Source organism: Onychomys torridus, chromosome 23 (assembly GCF_903995425.1).
Source record: "Onychomys torridus chromosome 23, mOncTor1.1, whole genome shotgun sequence".
Classification (NCBI taxonomy): Eukaryota; Metazoa; Chordata; class Mammalia; order Rodentia; family Cricetidae; genus Onychomys; species Onychomys torridus.
The window spans coordinates 49899848-49918219 of NC_050465.1; the positions used below are offsets into that span (position 1 = coordinate 49899848).

An 18372-nucleotide genomic window follows, 5' to 3' on the forward strand; every position below is an offset into this window, starting at 1 on the left:
GCAAGTGAAACATACCACGGAGAAACACTGGATCAGATCTAGAATATGGGCTATCATATAGGATATTTGCCTAGTTCTTTCAAAATTCATTCTCACCATGCAAAGAAAGTAGGAGATGTGTTCTAGATGAGAAGAGAAGGAGGAGGCATGGCAGGCAAATTCCATGTATGAACTTGATAGGATCCAATTTTCAAGGGTGTGTCTATGAAAGACACTGTGCAAATAGGTAAATTTGAGTATGGGTCAGTTCTGTGATTGTTACAGTATTGTATGTTTTTGTAAGTATGTAAATGATGTGGTGGCTATAGAGAAGAGAGCCCTTGTTTAAAGAGAGACATACTGATATGTTACTTGAAAAGTGTTGTGTGCTACTTGAACTAATTGGGACAATTTACATTTAAAAGTTTCTATTTACATGTATGTGTACGTGTGAGTATGGGTGTAGGGTGCTGTGAAACTGGAATTTCAGACAGTTGTGAGCCGTCATGTCGGTTCTGGGAATCGAACCCAGGTCCTCTGGAAAAACAGCAGATGTTTTTAACCCCTGAGCCATTTCTCTAGCCCCAGGGTAACTTTAAAAGCATGTGCAGATATATAGAGAAAACAGATAGGGCAAGTCTTAAAAATTACCGAATCTAGGTGGACAGTATACAGGACTTTTTATGGATTTAAAAATTTCCACAATGTGAGCCGGGCGGTGGTGGCGCACGCCTTTAATCCCAGCACTCGGGAGGCAGAGGCAGGCGGATCTCTGTGAGTTCGAGGCCAGCCTGGGCTACAGAGTGAGATCCAGGAAAGGCGCAAAGCTACACAGAGAAACTCTGTCTCAAAAAACAAAACCAAAACAAAACAAAACAAAAATTTCCACAATGTGAGGAGTAAACCATGGTTTCTGGAATTTGATATTTTAAGTTTTAGTATGAGAAGTAGGGCTTTTAAAGAACAATGCATTAGTTGAACTAACAGGATTTGGCATTGGATATTTTTGCCAGGAATAAAGTATAGAAACAAATCATATCTACATACTTGAATGTATTGTATGATGCACTTCAGTTTTCTTTCTTTTTTAAAATTATTTACTTTATTTTATGTACATTGGTATTTTTCCTGCATGTATGTTAGCAGAAAACTAGAAGTTACAGAGTTGTGAGCCACCATGTGGGTGCTGGGGATAGAACCTGGGTTCTCTGGAAGAACAGCTAGTGCTCCTAACCGATGAACCATCTCTCTTACTCCTGCACTTCATTTTCTAAATAAAATGTTTTCTCTGCTTCCTGTCCGAAAGGGTGACTGTATTAGCTTGGAAATGAACTCGGAACACATTTTGTGGAGAATATTCACATTAGAGTAGCTAAAGCATTGTGGTTTAATTTGCATAGTGGAAAGAACTCTGAGTGTGTTTAAAGGACAGTTCACTTGCAGAGTTTCACTTGTAGAAGTGTCCAGAATTATAATGCTTTGAAAGTGTTCAGAGTGTATTCATCAGTTATCTTCTGGCAAACATTTGGTAGTAAGCTAGAAATTAAAAAAACAAAACCCGATTTTAAAACATAACAACAAAAATTCCTTGAATGATGTTTTTATCCTCTGCCATATGAATTTATTTTGTTGCATATATCCTGAAGTTTAAAAAATTTGTACTGTTTTCTTAGGTGGCTTCTTATAAAGTATTCTGTCAATAGACCATCACTATTTGTTAAATAGTGCAGTAATACATGAGGAAAGTGGTAAAATATTTTAAGGCTTATCGTGCTAATCACTAAAAATGTTTGCTTTTTTATTTTTGCTTTCTAAAGGAAGGAGAGTTCATTCTGGAGCTCTTTAGTGACCGTGGCTCAGGAATGCAGATTTAGGTTACCTCAATTTACAAGTTTCAACAAGGAAGCAGTTTTCTAAATTAGTTCTGTTTTGGCAACTAAACATCATTAGGAAAAAAAATCTGTTAAAATGTCTGACATTTGAACCAAGGCAAATGGTTTAATAGTTCTGTTGTCAATTTAAGTTACTGAAAATAGTTTACTATAAAATATATAGAACATGTGTAAAGAGACATTTTAGTGAAAATATTTCTTAAGTTTGCTGGGCAGTGATGAATTTTGTAGGAGTAATATACACTTGTGTGTGGGTGTTTTGCTGCATAATTATGCTGGCATATTGAAGTCATACGTCTTTCCTTCCTCTTCTCTCTTCCTGGTTTGCAGAGTATTTGGTTTCTGACACTGGAGGACAACAGCTCTCAATAAGTGATGCCTTCATCAAAGGTAATTTTACAAACAACTGTCGGTTATAATTTTACAAACAATATCTGTTTTATGATGATGTGCTTGAGGATTTAGGACATTGATTGACAGAAAGCACTGAAAATATATTTAATTACTATCATAGGAACATGATTTTAAATGTGTAGAATGACTTTTGAGTATGTTAGAAGTCAAGAATATAAATTTGGTCTTGGTTTGAGAGGGGACCTTTAATTTAAAAATGATTGTTTAATTTTTTTTTTTTTTTAAAGGAAGGGAAACATCCAAACTCCTTTTTAAAAAATTTTATGTACATTGGTGTTTTGCCTGCAGGTATGTCTGTATGAGGGCATCAGATCCCCTGGAACAGGAGTTATGACAGTTGTGAGTTGCCATATGGGTGCTGGGAATTGAACCTGGATCCTCTGGAAGAGCAGTCAGTGCTCTTAACCACTGAGCCATCTCTCCAGTGATTGTTTAAATTTTTGAATAGAATTTGCATTTCATATTTTTGAAGGCATTATCTCATAGTAAATATTGATATACATATTGTCGAGGATTGCCTCTTTGTCACTTGACTTTGATGTTTGTGCTGTGGAGTTGGGAAGAGAAGTAGGCAAACAGAGTAAAGCACTAAGTCTCTTGATGAGTCTCATTGGGACTAAAGAAGAGTAGATGAATACAGACCTCTCCCACCTTTACTTAAACTCCTATGGGGGGAAGACAAAGGGAGAAAAGGACCCTTCTCTGGTCTTGTCTTCTCAGTTCCTGGGGTTTTAGAAAAAGAGATAAGTCGGGCAAGAAAAGGATCCTTCTCTGGTCTTGGTCTTCTTAGTTCCTGGGGTTTTAGAAAAAGAGAGAAGTTGGGCAAGTTGAAACAAGGGAGGCTGGTGGCAGCTGATCGGGCTTGACAGTCTATCTAAATTCACCTCCTCACATCCTGTTCCACTGGAAGTTTATAGATTGGCTGTTCATGTAATTGAAAAGTGCCAGCCTTGTGCATCATGTGCCATGACACATGCTTTAGAAGTTGGTTTGCTTTAAAAGAGAAAGCATTAGAATTTCCTACCTTTCTTTCTATTTGTTCAGTCATACTATTCATTGTTTATTTAATGAACACGTTTTGTAAAACATTTATTTAAACTTTTTGTAATCCATTTTGTCATTTTAAAAGTTACTATTTTTGTTTTTTTAGTCATGTAACCAAAAAAAAAAAAAAAAAAAAAGAGTTCCTGAAAAGCTGGGCGATGGTGGCTCACACCTTTAATCCCAGCCCTCCGGAGGCAGAGCCAGGTGAATCTCTGTGAGTTCAAGGCCAGCCTGGTCTACAGAGCGAGATCTAGGACAGGCACCAAAACTACACAGAGAAACCCTGTCTCAAAACCAAAGGGAAAAAAAAAAGTCACGTATAAGTGTGTGTGTGTACATGTGTTTATGTGCATGTGAAAGCAGGCACCTGTGGAAATGTGGGATATTAGAACTCCCAGAGCTGGAGTTACAGATGGTTGTGAGCTGCCTAATGTAGATGTAGGGAACTGAACTCTAGTCTTCTGGAAGAGCAGCAAATGCTCTTAACTTAGGAACCATCTTCCTAGCCCCCAAAGCAATGTAGACGAAGCTGGCCTCAAGATCATAGAGATCTGCCCTTCTTTGCCTTCTGACTTCTGGGATTAAAGTTGTGTACCATCATCCCCAATCATTTCACGCCTTAAAAATTCAAAGACTTTTCAGAGTTTTGTGTAAATTATTTACTATGTTTTATTTAGTATAATTTCTTCATTTTTTTAAAGTTAATTTTGTTAAAATTTTGTTTTAAAGCCTGTATTGTAAAGTACAGTGGAGGATACTGTCATCTGAGGGGGGGGGGTGTCCATGAGAGTTTTTCTCTGTCATTGTCACCTTCAGATTTCAGTTGAATGTGGTTTTCAGGTTATGATTTTATGTGCAAAATCTGCATTCTTATTGACTCTCTAAACCAAACAGGATGGAAAAATAGCACTCTGTTTGTCTTTCAGAATTTATGTTGATACTCTTGGCTGAGAGTCCTCGTTCCTTCAAGTTGCTTTTCAATAGCTGTGCTCAGAGTTTGGCTGATGCCAATTGTGTCTGGGTTCCGCTCACCATATAGGGTCTTGTACATGCTAGAGAAGTGCTGTACTTCAAGCCTTGTTTCTGCATTTTAGTGTTTTGGTGTATGTATGTATGTATGATTGCATATTTTATTAATATTTTAAGTTTGTGTTGATTACAGGTCTTTGCCATTTTATAGCAATAATTTATATTGGCCAACTTAAGATACTTTTATTTTCTAAATGTATGGGTTGATGATGTAAAACATGACAGTGAAGTACTAACTTCTTATTTTGGGTTTAGAATCCTTATTTAATCGACGAGTAGAGGAAAAATCCAAAGAGCTGCCTTTCACCCCTTTGGGCTGGCATCATAACAACCTGGAGCTCTTGCGGGAGGAGAATGAGGAGAAGCAAGCCATGGAAAGGCTCCTGTAAGGCACTGGATTTTTATTTTTCTTTCCTCTTCCTTATAAAGTGGGAAATACTAATATAAAGTATATTCTGACTTCTGAGGAAGTAGCTCATAAAGCAGAGTCCTAAACTGATTGTTTCCATTTTAATTTATGTGTTAAAATTTTAATTCAGCAGTTTGAAGGTGCTTTGTTAGTTGGAAGATATTAACAGATTTCATTTATGTACAGAATCATTATGGTGAAGATACATTGAAAGAATAAAATTAACATGGAAGATCTTACCTGTGAGCCATAATTGGAATGTCTGTTTCTTTGTAGAGTACTTTTTGTGTCTTTAGTACTAACTGTGCATACTTGTTTTTGTAACATTTTGTAGTTCAGCTAATCATAACCATATGATGGCACTACTCCAGCAGTTGCTTCATAATGAGTCATTGTCATCATCTTGGAGGGATATCATTGTGTCACTGGTCTGCCAGGTTGTTCAGACAGTCCGACCTGACGTCAAGCACCAGGACGATGACATGGATATCCGTCAGTTTGTCCACATCAAGAAGGTAAGCTCTGCTAATGTTTGATGGTGCAGGCCTAATAGTCATTTATCTCTTAATGGTAATCTGAAAGGAGCCGTTACCATGAGGCTGTCTGCTCTGTTAACAATACAAGTAGAGCTCTTGGTAGCCACTCAGAGGAAGTGAGAGGTGCATGGAAAGAGAGAGCTGGGTATGTGGTGAAGATCAAAATAAATAGTTTCTTCCTTTCTTAATGCTTCTTCCTGGAAAGTCATTTATGAGAAAGCCTGTTCTCACAGACTACTGTCACTGTCATGAGGAAAAGCAGTGGGTAATTGCATTAGTTAGATAATACTAAGTTCTGAATATATGTTTTGCTTGTAATAGTTAATGTTAAATTAGTGCCGTAGACACCAGCTTATTTAGTCAATGAGTACTTTAGAGTAGCATCTATGATATTCAAGAGTAGAGGGTGGGAAAACAAACAGTCATGATGAGCTAATCATGAGATGAACTATATTCTGTACCTTGCTGTCTGTACTTCATTATGTTAACAGTTCAATGATGGAAAGACATAATACATCATAGCCATCTGATGAAGTATGAGGATACACCACTGGTTTTAATTGTTTTCTTGTTTTATTAGATCCCAGGTGGAAAGAAATTTGATTCTGTGGTTGTCAATGGCTTTGTTTGTACCAAGAACATTGCACATAAAAAGGTAATGAACTTCAACACTGAAACTCAGCAGACCATGGCTATGTGTTAAGCTCATATGTTGGGATTTCTTAATTATGGAAGTAAAGGAGATGTTGAAGGGGTACGTAGCCACATGTTTCATAGAGGTGAAAGTTTGGAGGTTTCAGGAAGATCTCCCAGAGCTGATGAGTTGGAATTTGAATATGGGGATTCACAAGACAGAAGGTGGCAGAGGGAAAGTCAGGTTCCAGACCAACAGAGGGTGGGATACTGGTATCATATCTTCCTAGACCCTGCTTCCAGGCAAGGTTTTTCTGAAAGACCGCATTCCTTCAAATGGTTTAGTTTTCTACAGATTTGTCATTATTATTTTCTTATGCTTCTCACCTATTATACCTCTACCTTCAGCTCCAAAGCGTCTTTTGAGCACCAGCACAAGATAGGAGATTAGGTTGCATATTGAATATTTGGGAATCTCGAGATACAAGAGTGTAAAATGCTGCAATGTCAGATAATACTAAAGGAAGCAGGCAAGGTCTGTGTGTTCCACCAAGGGTTTGAGCTCCTGAGGGTTTTTGATTCTCAAAGTACAGTGTCTATCAGGATTTTCTGGGATTCCCACTAACTATGTGGACCCTTAAACTTTTTCACTCAGTAGGTTTAAAGGAGTTGGAAAGGGTAGATTGGAGGATAGTCTTGCATTGCAAGTGGGCACTATGGTTATTTCAGTGTCATCTGTTGGTTGTCACATTAAAGCACGTTTTTACTGATTTATTTTCTGTGTGTGTTTTGTTCGCATCTATGTCTATGCACCATGTGTGTACCTGTTGTCCATGGAGGTCAGAAGAGGGCAGTGGAAGCCCTGGAACTGGAATTACAGATGGTTGTGAGCTGCCATGGGTGCTGGGAATTGTACACCAAGTGCTCTTAAGTGCTTTGCCATGCCTTCACCGCTCTGGTCTTTACAATCTGAGGAACTATAGCAGCATTCTCAGATCTTGCTCTGCTTCACGGTCATCAAGGAAACGTTCTAAAACTAGGCTACCCTGGTCTCATCATAGGAGACATTGAGTACTGCTGGAAGCATTGCGACGACCATCTAGGCTGAGAACGTAGAGGGCTGAACTGCAGTCCAGTGTTTACTCTTTTCCAAGGACAGATTAGTGCTGTCTCTGAGTTGTTGCAGGGTGTTGGTACAGGCTCTCAAGGAATGCTGAAATCTGGGGTGCTTCTTGAGCTCTTTATATAAGCTACTGAATACTTTTCTATAGACTTCAAATCATCTCTAGATGACTTACAATGGCTACTACAGTATAAATGTCGTGTAAATAGTTGTTATGCTCTAGTGTTTAGGCCCTAATTTTTTTTTTTTTTTTTTTTTTTTTAGCTGAGGATTGAACCCAGGGCCTTTCTACCACTGAGCTGAAGAGCTGAATCCCCAACCCAGGCCCTTAATAAATTATAATGATAGAAAAAGATACTTTGTGCATGCTTAGGACACACAGTCAGCTCCCCCCCACCCCCTAGTCTTGCAGCTATTTTCCATCCATAGTAGGTCAAATCCAGAATGTGGAAATTATTGGTATGGAGTGCTGACTAGAAGACATTTAGTCTTTAGAAAATTGTTAATAATCACTTGTAAATAATATGCTGATATTCAATATTATTTCTTAGACATGGTCCAAAAATCACTAGGTGTTTACATATATAATCTTATAAATCAGTATATTACCCTTTTAAGACAGAATGTCAAACCAAAATAAGTGATGTTTATTGAGTTAAGAGTAAGCATGTTAGTTGGGTGGTGGTGGCACATGCCTTTAATCCCAGCAGTCAGGAGGCAAGGGTAAATGGATCTCTGAGTTTGAGGCCAGCCTGATCAACTGTCAAAACTACACAGAAAACCCCTGTCTTGAAATACCAAAAGTGGGGAAAGAAAAGTATGTGATGTCTTTCAGGAGTTGAAGAAAATCATGTAGGAGAGGTAGAAATATATCCATGAATTATTGGTTTGCCTCACCGATCACATTCGGACAGTCTTTAATTTTCGAGCCCGAATCTATTTGCCCAGTTCGTTACAGTCCTCAGAACGGCTTGCCAGTGTGGGCTGTGGAGTTTGGTTGAACTGAAAGCTTGATGGCGGGCCCCAGGCTGTTCTGCTTGTGGTTTTAGGTGCATGGTTGGAGTGTCGGCATGAATTTCTGCTTTGAAAATAATCTAATGTTTTCTTTTTTAACTTCACCTTATTTAGGTTAGCTTGCCAATTTAAGATTGTTAAGGAATTTATTGTGTTAGAATAATGTTCAAGTGCCATTAAATTCTTGTCTTCCTATTCTATGTTTGAAGTTTAGAAAGACAAATATATTTTCAACGTTGTTGATCTAGAGTGTGCGAAATAGTCTGTTTATAATACCCATCGCCACCTAGGGCATGTTATTTCTTCTTACAGCATGAGAAATTAAAAAACAAAAACATAATGTTATATGTTTTAGTATATAGTAAACAAAAACATAAGAGTAAAGAGGAATAGATAAGAAAAAGTTGATTTTGAAGAACTTGCTTTGAAAAAATTAGGCGAATAACCCAAAAGTAATAAATTAGTTTGATAATGCTAATTAGTAGAACTTATGAGCAGTATGAATTTAAAATTATGATTAATAGTCTATAAAGTGAAACCTTTAACAAATTTTTTTTTTAGATGAATTCTTGTATTAAAAACCCCAAAATCCTTCTGTTGAAGTGTTCCATTGAGTATCTTTATAGAGAAGAAACTAAGTTCACTTGTATCGATCCTATTGTGCTTCAGGTAAGAATTTCTGGAAGAAATCATTTGTTGGGATGGATCCTTACCTTTTGTGTTTCTTGCCACCCCTTAATTTCAAAAAACTTGTCACATTTCAAAAGTTAGTTGTACACAGCAGGTTTTTGTTAGACTTTAGGAAGTAGCTCACCCAAATCTTCTTCACTCGTTTCCAAAGTTTCAGAGTTAAAGGAGCACATGCTGTACTATTTCCCTGGGGTGTCTAAGCTCTCTGTTAAGAAGCCATTTTTTTTTCCTTTTAATGAAAATAAATTATTTTGTCATACAATATATCCTGATTATATATATACCTCTGCTCTTCCCAGTTCCTCTCTACCTCCCTTTCAGATCTGTTCTCTTTCTGCCTCTCATTAGAAAGGAACAGTCTTCTAAGAGATATCAACAAACATGAATATAATACAAAAAATATATAATAAAATGAAGCAAAACCTATTGTATCGAAGTTGGACATGGCAACCCAACAAGAGGAAAAGAGTCCCAAGAGGAGGCACAAGAGTCAGAGACCTATTTGTTCTCACACTCAGGCGTCCCATAAAAATACTAAGCTAATAGCTATAATAGATACTCAGAGGACCTGGTGCAGAACTGTGCAGGCCCTGTGCTTGCTGCTTCAGTCTCTGTGAGTTCATCCTATGAGCCTTGCTTGGTTGATTCAGAGGGCCTTGTTCTCTGGTGTCCTCCATCCCCTCTGGCTCTTACACTCTTTCTGCTTCTTCTTCCGAGGGGTTCCCTGAGGACTGAGGGGAAGCATTTGATGGAGACCTCCCATTAGACTCTCTGCAAATAATGTCTAGCTGTGGGTCTCTGCATCTGTTCCCATTGGCTGCTGGAGGAGCCTCTCTGATGATGACTGAATATGGCACTTACCTATGAATATAGCAGAATATCATTAGCTCCCCCCCATGCCTCCAATTTTAGCTGTCTCCCTTTACTCTCTCTTCCCATCCCCACCCTCCCCAGTCCTCCTGTGAGATAACCCAGACTCAAAAAGATAAATATGGCGTATATTCACTTATACACTTATAAGTGGATACTGGCCATTAAGTCAATGATAACTTAAGGCCCATTCCACGAGAAGGAGCCCATGCCTGACACTGACCTCTCTGGGTCTGGGTTGACATTGCTTGCCAATCCCACAAGTTTGGCACCACCATTGTTCTAGCATATTTTGCAGGTAGGACAGATTGGAGGTCAGAGGTTCTGTGGCTGGGTTGGTCTCCATGTTCTCTTTCAGTATCCTACAGAGTACCTTCTCTCACCAGAGACTAGAACACAGGGGTGAAGGCTCCATGTAGGTACCAGCTCGACCTCTTCATGTTCAATGAGATGTGTGGATGTTATCCTCAGCAATGGGGCCCTGTTGTCAGGTTGAGAAGAGCAAGCCTTTGTCTTAGCAGCAGCCTGGGTGGTTTGGATTTGTTAACTTGGATATTCTCTCTCAGTCTTCTAGTTAGTTTGAATAACTATTTTACTGATTTTTCTCAAAGAACCAACTCTTTGTTTCTCTTTTATTGATTTCAGCTCTCAGTTTGATTATTTCTTGCCATCTATTCCTCTTCGGTGTGGTGATTACTTCTTTTTGTTCTAGAGCTTTCAGGTGTGCTGTTAAGTTGCTAGTATGAGATTTTTCCAAATTTTTTATATAGGCACTTAATGCTATCAATTTTAATGGAGTTTTACAAACAAAATTATTTCAAATGTTCTTGAATTAAATTGTAGTAAGCACAGCCGGGTGGTGGTGGCACATGTCTTTAATCCCAGCACTTGGGAGGCGGAGTCAGGCAGATCTTTGTGAGTTCGAGGCCAGCCTGGGCTACAGAGTGAATTCCAGGAAAAGCACAAAACTACACAGAGAAACCCTGTCTCGAAAAAACAAAAAACAAAACAAACAAACAAAAATAAAAAACCAAAAACCAAACCCAAAAATTTTAGTAAACAGATTGGGAAATTAATGTATTTCAGGAAATAAACATTTTGCTAATAAAGGAAGAATTTGAGAATGTACAAGTGCAGTATCTGGTTGTTTGTTTGTTTTGAAATAGTCTTTCTGCATATCCTAGGGTCATCTCAAAATCTAGAGTCTGGAGTCCTAGGCTTGAAGGTGTATGCTAGCATGCTAGGCAAAAACGTATACTTTCTGTAAGTAGAACAGAGAAAGAGAAGAAATGCCCCTCATAACAGGGGAGTTTATTTTGGTAGAAATCTCATATACTGAGGTGGCTGGGAATGGCTGTACAGATTGCTGAAGAAGTGCTTTGGGCACATGGAGTAGAAGTGGAAACATGCTCACTTTCAGTTGTCTCCTATGTGGGGACAGAAACTTATGAAACACTTAAGGATTTGTAATGTTACCTCTGACTGTTTGCAGTATTCATTTGTTTTGAAATGAGGCTTTTATTATGGTGAAATTTCTTTTTCTTTTTTGGTTTTTCAGACAGGGTTTCTCTGTGTAACAGCTCTTGCTGCTTCAGACTCAGAGATCCACATGCCTCTGTTTCCCCAGTGCTGGGATTAAAGGTGTGCACTACCTCAACCAGCTATTGTGGTGGTATTATTATTAAGCATTGTGTTTTATAACTTGAGTTGTATTTGTCTGAAGTAGACTATGATGTTAGGAAATAATAGGTCAAGTAGCATTTGTCTGAGGGTTATTAGTTCTGACATCTAGAAAAGAGATGTTTGCAGGTTATAGACTGGAGAAGAAAGTCCATAATCATATCAACTTAGGAATTGCTTTTATCGTGACAGGTATAGGAATAGGATTTTTGTTGCTTAAAGTCTAGTTTAAAATCTTTGGAGATTTATCTTACTAGGTTTTTAGTGCTTATTATTCACACAGTACACATATGCGTCACATGTTGCTAGGGTTGGACCACAGGACCCTGAGTGTGTTAGGCATGTACTCTCCCACAGAGCTACATCTTCAGCAAATTATAGATTATCAGGGACGGAAAATATTTCAAAATAAAATTTATTGGAGGATGAAACTGTTCTTAAAACTTTTAAGTATAATGAATAGTGTAGAATTATGACTAAAATTCTTTGTTGTATTTGAATTTGTAACACTAATTTGTGAATCAGAAATTATAGATTAGAAATTGATATCAGTAGTCAGATTATCATGATAAATTAGTATGTCTCAATCTTGAATTGTACCAGGTTTTGTATTTATGTTTTATCTCACTTAGGAAAGAGAATTCTTGAAGAATTATGTTCAACGAATAGTTGATGTTCGACCCACATTGGTTCTAGTTGAGAAAACAGTGTCTCGGATCGCTCAGGACATGTTACTGGAACATGGCATTACTCTGGTCATTAATGTAAAGTCAGTGAGTATTTTCCATGTTTATTCACTCAAAAAATCATGGCTTTTAAATTAATATGCATGTATGGTAGGTATATAGCAATCCTTTTATTTGATGTACTACCTACATTGAAAGTGGGGTGCAGGTGTGGTAGCTCCTGCATTATGGAGACTGTGGATTCACACTGGAAGAAAGTAGCATGTAACTGATCTCTTGGGTCTTTATGAGACCAAAGGTGGAATGGACATTGTTAGCCCATCAGCAAGTGCTTATTGGTGCTTCACTTCCCTCTGCAAAATGGAGACCACTTTCAGGAAGCTGATTTTTGTATTTGCTTGTTTACCCATAGAGTCTTGTACTAAGACATGGCTGTCCAAATGCTCTTTTAAAAAAAGGTAATAAAATGAAGACTAAAAAAGAAGGTAAGGTCTCAGGTTGTACCTCTAGCAGGTCTGGAACTCAGTAATGAAATCAGAATGACTTCAAATTTGCACTGGTCCTCCTGCTTCTGCCTCCCAAGTGCTGGGGTTATACAAGTGTACCACCATGCCATGCTCGTCTTTCGGTGATATTACCATGAACATGGTTTGTTTTTGATTATTTAGCAAGTTAATTTGGCCTAATGTAGAATAAAAAACTTGTCATGTAATTATTAAAATTAAGGAAATTGTCAACATTTTTTTCTCTTAATACTTCATGTACTTTTTAAGTTAAATTTATTAAGATTTTTTTTACTCATAGCTAATTCATAATACAATGTTTTTCTGTGTTGTAGCAAGTTTTAGAACGAATCAGTCGAATGACCCAAGGTGATTTAGTAGTGTCCATGGACCAGCTGCTCACTAAACCACACCTGGGCACTTGCCACAAATTTTATATGCAGATATTTCAGTTACCTAATGGTGAGTCATCTTAAGCATACATTCGCTTGGGGATCTCAAGAAATGAATCAACTCCTAGTTAAATATAGTGTTGTTTACTCATCAAGTATTAATATCTGTTAGCATTGGTTAAGAGAGAGTAGTCCATTGTGGTCTTAATTCCTGTAAGGATTTTCTTTTTTGTTGGTAGTAAATTCTGTCTGGTCTTCTAGATTGTCATCTAAGTCTCCGAATTTTGTTTGTTTATTTGTAGAACAAACCAAAACATTGATGTTTTTTGAAGGCTGTCCACAGCACCTAGGATGTACAATCAAGCTCAGAGGAGGCTCTGATTATGAGCTGGCTCGAGTTAAGGAGATCCTAATATTTATGATCTGTGTAGCTTATCATTCTCAACTAGAAATCTCCTTTCTCATGGATGAGTTCGCTATGCCTCCAACATTAATGCAAAGCCCTTCATTCCATTCTCTGACTGAGGGACGAGGGGACGAGGGAGGGCCTCAGGAGCAGTTCAGTGGCATCTCCCTTCCCCAGGACCCAGAGTGCCCTCCTGATTCTCTGTCTTCTGATGATAGCACTTTGTTGGAATCAAGGACTGTGCTTGAGAAGGGTGAGCAGGACAGTAAAAGTGTTCCCCAGGCGGCTGCCTCTTTGAAGCATCAAGATTATACGACGCCCACGTGCCCAGCAGGTATTCCGTGTGCTCTCTTTGCGTTGGTACCTCACTCGTTGTTGCCTCTTCATATGGATCAACAGGATGCTGTAGGAAGTGAAGAGCCAGAGCCATTGCAGCAAACAGAGGAGCGGCAGGATCCCAAGAGCCAGATGAGAGCCTTCAGAGACCCTCTGCAGGACGACACTGGAATGTACGCTACTGAGGAAGTTACCTCCTCAGAAGATACACGAAAGACTTACTCTTTGACATTTAAGCAGGAGTTAAAAGATGTGATCCTCTGCATTTCTCCAGTTATTACGTTCCGGGAACCCTTCCTTTTAACTGAAAAGGGGATGAGGTGCTCAACTCGGGATTATTTTCCAGAGCAGATTTACTGGTCTCCTCTCCTCAACAAAGAGGTGAAGGAAATGGAGATCAGGAGGAAGAAACAGCTGCTCCGAGATCTCTCTGGACTTCAGGGCATGAATGGCAGTGTTCAGGCCAAGTCTATTCAAGTCTTACCCTCACATGAGCTAGTGAGCACCCGGATTGCTGAACATCTGGGTGATAGCCAGAGCTTGGGTAGAATGCTGGCTGATTATCGAGCTAGAGGAGGAAGAATTCAGTCAAAACATTTGGACCCTTTTGTCCATTCAAAAGATGCATCGTGTACGTCAAGTGGCAAATCGGGAAACAAAACAGAGTGTGATGAAGAGAGGGGGTTGATTCCAAGTGATGCCTTATGGTCAACAAAGGTAAGATGTCACTCTGGAGTGTTTGTGTAAGTTTAGAATTTTTGTTTTGTTTTTTTTTGAGCAGGGGATCAAACCCAGGGCCCAAGCGCTCTACCACTGAGCTAAATCCCCAACCCTAGAATTTTTTATGTGTTGAAAAATTACTGAGGCAAGATTTGAAAAATCAGTATAATACATTGCATATGTTTATTATAAATATTTAATCTTTCATTTATTTTTTTCTTGTTGAGTCTGATGACATTTATGTACGAAGTACAGAAGTGGATTCATAAGGTAAAGAGACTAGGATTTTGGGTTTTAGTATGCACTTGTAGTGAAGTAGGAAGGGCATGAGTTAAGGGAAAGTAGGCAGTGGCTTGAAGTTTCTGTCTGTATTGCTTCTGTGTGGTATGATGCAGCCCTGGACTCTTTTCAGCGTTCTAAGATAGGTCTTTCGTCATTTTTTGTTGTTGTCACTGTGATCAAATACTTCGGGGGGGGGGAATGGCAACTTACGGAAGAGTTTATTTAGCTTGTAATTCCAGGTTACAGCCCATAAGTAAGGTGAAGTCAAGGCAGCAGGGACTTGAAGCGACTTAGGATACCACAACCACAGCCGAGAACAAAGAGAAGGAAATGCATCCGTGCTGCTTGCTTGTGTGTGTTCAGTTCTATTACTCCATTCTTAACAGTTCAGGACCTTGTGCTAGGGAATGGTGCCACCCACAGTGGACGGGGCCTTCCCACATTTTAACTTAAGACAGTAACTCAGATGTGCCCTCATTCCAACCCAGTGCACATAATCCTTCCTTGAGACTCTTCCCAGTTGATTCTAAACTGTGTCAAGGTGGCAGTTAAAGCTGGTCTTCACAGGTCTCATTATGTATGTGGTCCTGGCTGACTTTGAGTTCACAGTCCTCTTGCCTGTACCTCTTTAGTGCTATGATTATAGCTCTGTACCACCACAGCTAGCTCTGTTGTTTTGATTGATAGTCATTGTGAGAGATGGAAATTTATTATTGAAAATAGACCTGTCTTAAGAAAGTGTGTGTGTGTGTATGTGTGTGTGTATTGTGTATTTAACAGTAAAAATTTTATATTGTCATTTAACTATGACAGTGATCTTTTTTGTTTAAATAGAAATTAAAGCTATTTAAAGAAGATTTACTTGTGGATAGATACATCACTAATAGTGAAACTAATGAAGAAATCTATCAGTAGAGGTAATATAATTCTGTAATAAAAAGATATCTAATTTCACTGATAGTTAAGGAAGTGCTAAGTGGTGGTGCTAAACAATTGTTTTTGAGACCCACAAAAAGAACAATGGCTAATGAGAGTCAAAAACTTTTGAACTCTTTGTCTAAATGTGTAGAAAGTGATAAGGAGATCTCTCCTACTTTAAATGTACGTTTGTCACCCTTGACTCAGGATTCCAACTTCTCTATTCCCATAGAATGAATTAAGTACATCTGTGTGAGGATGCATGCTTGTTGTAATATATCCATTTTTTTTTTGCAGATGTGACAAATACCTGGCATTAAACAGTTTGAGGGGGTTTATTTAGCTTGTGATTTCATAGGTTTTGGTCCATACTCCTTGACTTTTACTCATATCGCTAGAGTGCATGGCAGAGGTTATTCTCTTCACAACAGACGGGAAGCAGAGAGGAGTAGAAGGGCCTGGGATGAGATACAGCCTTCAAGGACGCACCTCCAGTGACCTAGTTCCTCTGTGTGGATCCTACCTTCTAGTTTCTAGCATGTCCAACATAGCTCTCCACTTGAGGAACAAACCTTAAATACAGGATTCTTGGCCAGGGGCATTATTCATATTTAACCTATATCAAAGGATGGGTTTTGAACAAATGATTTTTTTTTAATGCAACTTTAAAGTTTTGCTGTATTAGAATAAAGCACTATGGTTATGTTTTAGCACGTCCTCAAAGAAAAGCAAGTTATATTAATATATTTTTATATATTCTCATTTTAGTGAAAACAAAATCACTGTGTGTATTTATGTGTGTGTATGTACATGTGTGATTGTACATGTATGTAAATGTGAACAATGTGTATAAACAAAAAGAGTGGTTTTTTTTTTGGTGTTTGTTTGTTTGAAATAGGATTTCTCATCGCCTATACTAGCCTCAAACCCCAGATCCAGTTGAGGAAGATGTTAAACTCCTGACCTCTTGACTCTGCCTCCCAAGTGCTGGGATTGCCATGTGCCACCATGCTGGTCTGAGTGGCTGTTTAGCTTTATAGACTGCCTAGTTTGATAGGTGGTGGCATCTAAGAAGGAGCCTTATGGGCCTCTACTCCTTGAATTTTAACAGGGAACAGGTTGGTATTTAAAGACAGGAAAAAGCAGAGGTAAAAACATACCTTAGAATTTTGAGTTCTGGGCACCCTTGATTGATGCCATATCCATCTGTCAGGTCATATTGTTCCATAGGAATATATTTTAGTTAATTTGTTCTTCTAAAACATAATACAATTTTGAAAAAACTGCAGTGTTTGTTAAGAAACAAGCGTTTTAGCCCTCTTCCTTTTTCAAACACAGTGTCGGGATTGATCGAGGCCTCACTGATGTTACAGTTGCATCCCAGCCCAGTTATTTTATGCTTTTACGTTTACCATGGAGTTTTGAAATTGTCTTCTGGCCAGTTGTGGTGGCGCATGCTGGTAGGATTTGCTGAAGGAGGCAGAGGCAGGAGGATCACGAGTTCGAGGCCAGCCTGGGCTACACATTTAAAAAAAAAGAAAGAAATTGTCTGTAGTTAAAACCCAGCTGTTGTTATATTTAGCTTTTGTAGTTTTACATCTTCCCAGGCACCCAATAGTGATGACAGGAGGTTTTACTGACAGTGGGACGTGTTATGCGTCAGTGAACTGGTAGGCACTGTGTTCCGACTCCTGTGCTCTCTGTCCTCCCTTGTCCTGCAGGTGGACTGTCTGAACCCTGCCAACCACCAGAGGCTCTGTGTGCTCTTCAGCAGCTCCTCGGCGCAGTCCAGCAACGCCCCCAGCGCCTGCGTCAGCCCTTGGTAGGACGCTTCTCCCCACTGTTGCACCTGGAACCCAATTCCAACAGCCCAAAAATCATGCCTGCTTTTACATACGTGGCCCATTGATGCTCACCTACGAGTTAATAGAATGTTTAAACTTAAGAAGTAACTGAGAAATGGCTTTGTTCATGGGTAAATAATAGTACCTTAAGTAAGTGTGAAAAGAGTCTGAGAGAAAAAGAGGAATTTTTACATTACAAAAGTTAAAAAGTTGACCCACACAAACTGGTTTATAAAAACCAAAAGCTGCATTTTGATTATACCATGTGCAATTTAGGTGGGTTTTCTTTTTGCATAAATTTCATAAAAATAGTCAGCCTTTTATCTTACTGTTTGTGGTTTTGTTACTGAGCTATACTGCATATGAGCCTTTTGTCTCTTTAGTACACTCTTCTTGGAAGTAAATTTATAGAGATAAATACATTCTATAATGTTGTAATGTTTCCAGATAGTTACAAAAACTTTACATATTTGTTGTTGTTGTTGTTTCTGTGTTAAAAACTTCTCTGTTAAAAGCAAACTTAAAGGAGACAGGGTTTATTTGGCGCACAGTGTAAGGCTCCTAACATTCATGGCAGAGAAAGTCACAGCAGCTGCAGCTTGAAGTAACTGACCACAGTGAGTCATCTGTCAGGGGAAGAGAGCAGAGAAGGCTGAGCAGCGCTAGTGCTCTGCTTCACTGCCTTTCTCATGCAATACGGGCAGGGAAGGTGCCACACAGTCTTCCCAAAGCAGCTCACATGGTCACAGGCACCCCAGAAGCCTGTCCTCCACTCCTCTATGTATGTGCACTTACACAGCTTTTTTGTTTTTGTGTTTGTTTTGATAACACTCTTTCATGATAAAACTTATTTCCAATGGACAGATTTTTCTAGAAACTTGTATAGTTCCAGGACAGCTTTAAGCCTGACTTTCTGAAAGCCCATAGGATTTTTTTCTCAGAATTTAATAGACTCCTTAGGTAATACTTGGA

The 18372-nt window shown here is 38.8% G+C and overlaps 1 protein-coding gene across 1 annotated transcript in view; it reads left to right on the forward strand.

Moving 5' to 3' along the window:
* Pikfyve (phosphoinositide kinase, FYVE-type zinc finger containing) overlaps positions 1-18372 on the forward strand; it is an 85324-nt gene that overhangs the window by 35225 nt on the left and 31727 nt on the right. The window contains exons 11-19 of the mRNA XM_036173005.1: positions 2202-2261; positions 4614-4743; positions 5102-5282; positions 5884-5958; positions 8635-8742; positions 11946-12086; positions 12838-12964; positions 13197-14353; positions 17278-17378. Of these exons, the coding sequence (XP_036028898.1) occupies positions 2202-2261; positions 4614-4743; positions 5102-5282; positions 5884-5958; positions 8635-8742; positions 11946-12086; positions 12838-12964; positions 13197-14353; positions 17278-17378 (2080 nt within the window). The remainder of the gene's footprint in view (positions 1-2201; positions 2262-4613; positions 4744-5101; positions 5283-5883; positions 5959-8634; positions 8743-11945; positions 12087-12837; positions 12965-13196; positions 14354-17277; positions 17379-18372) is intronic.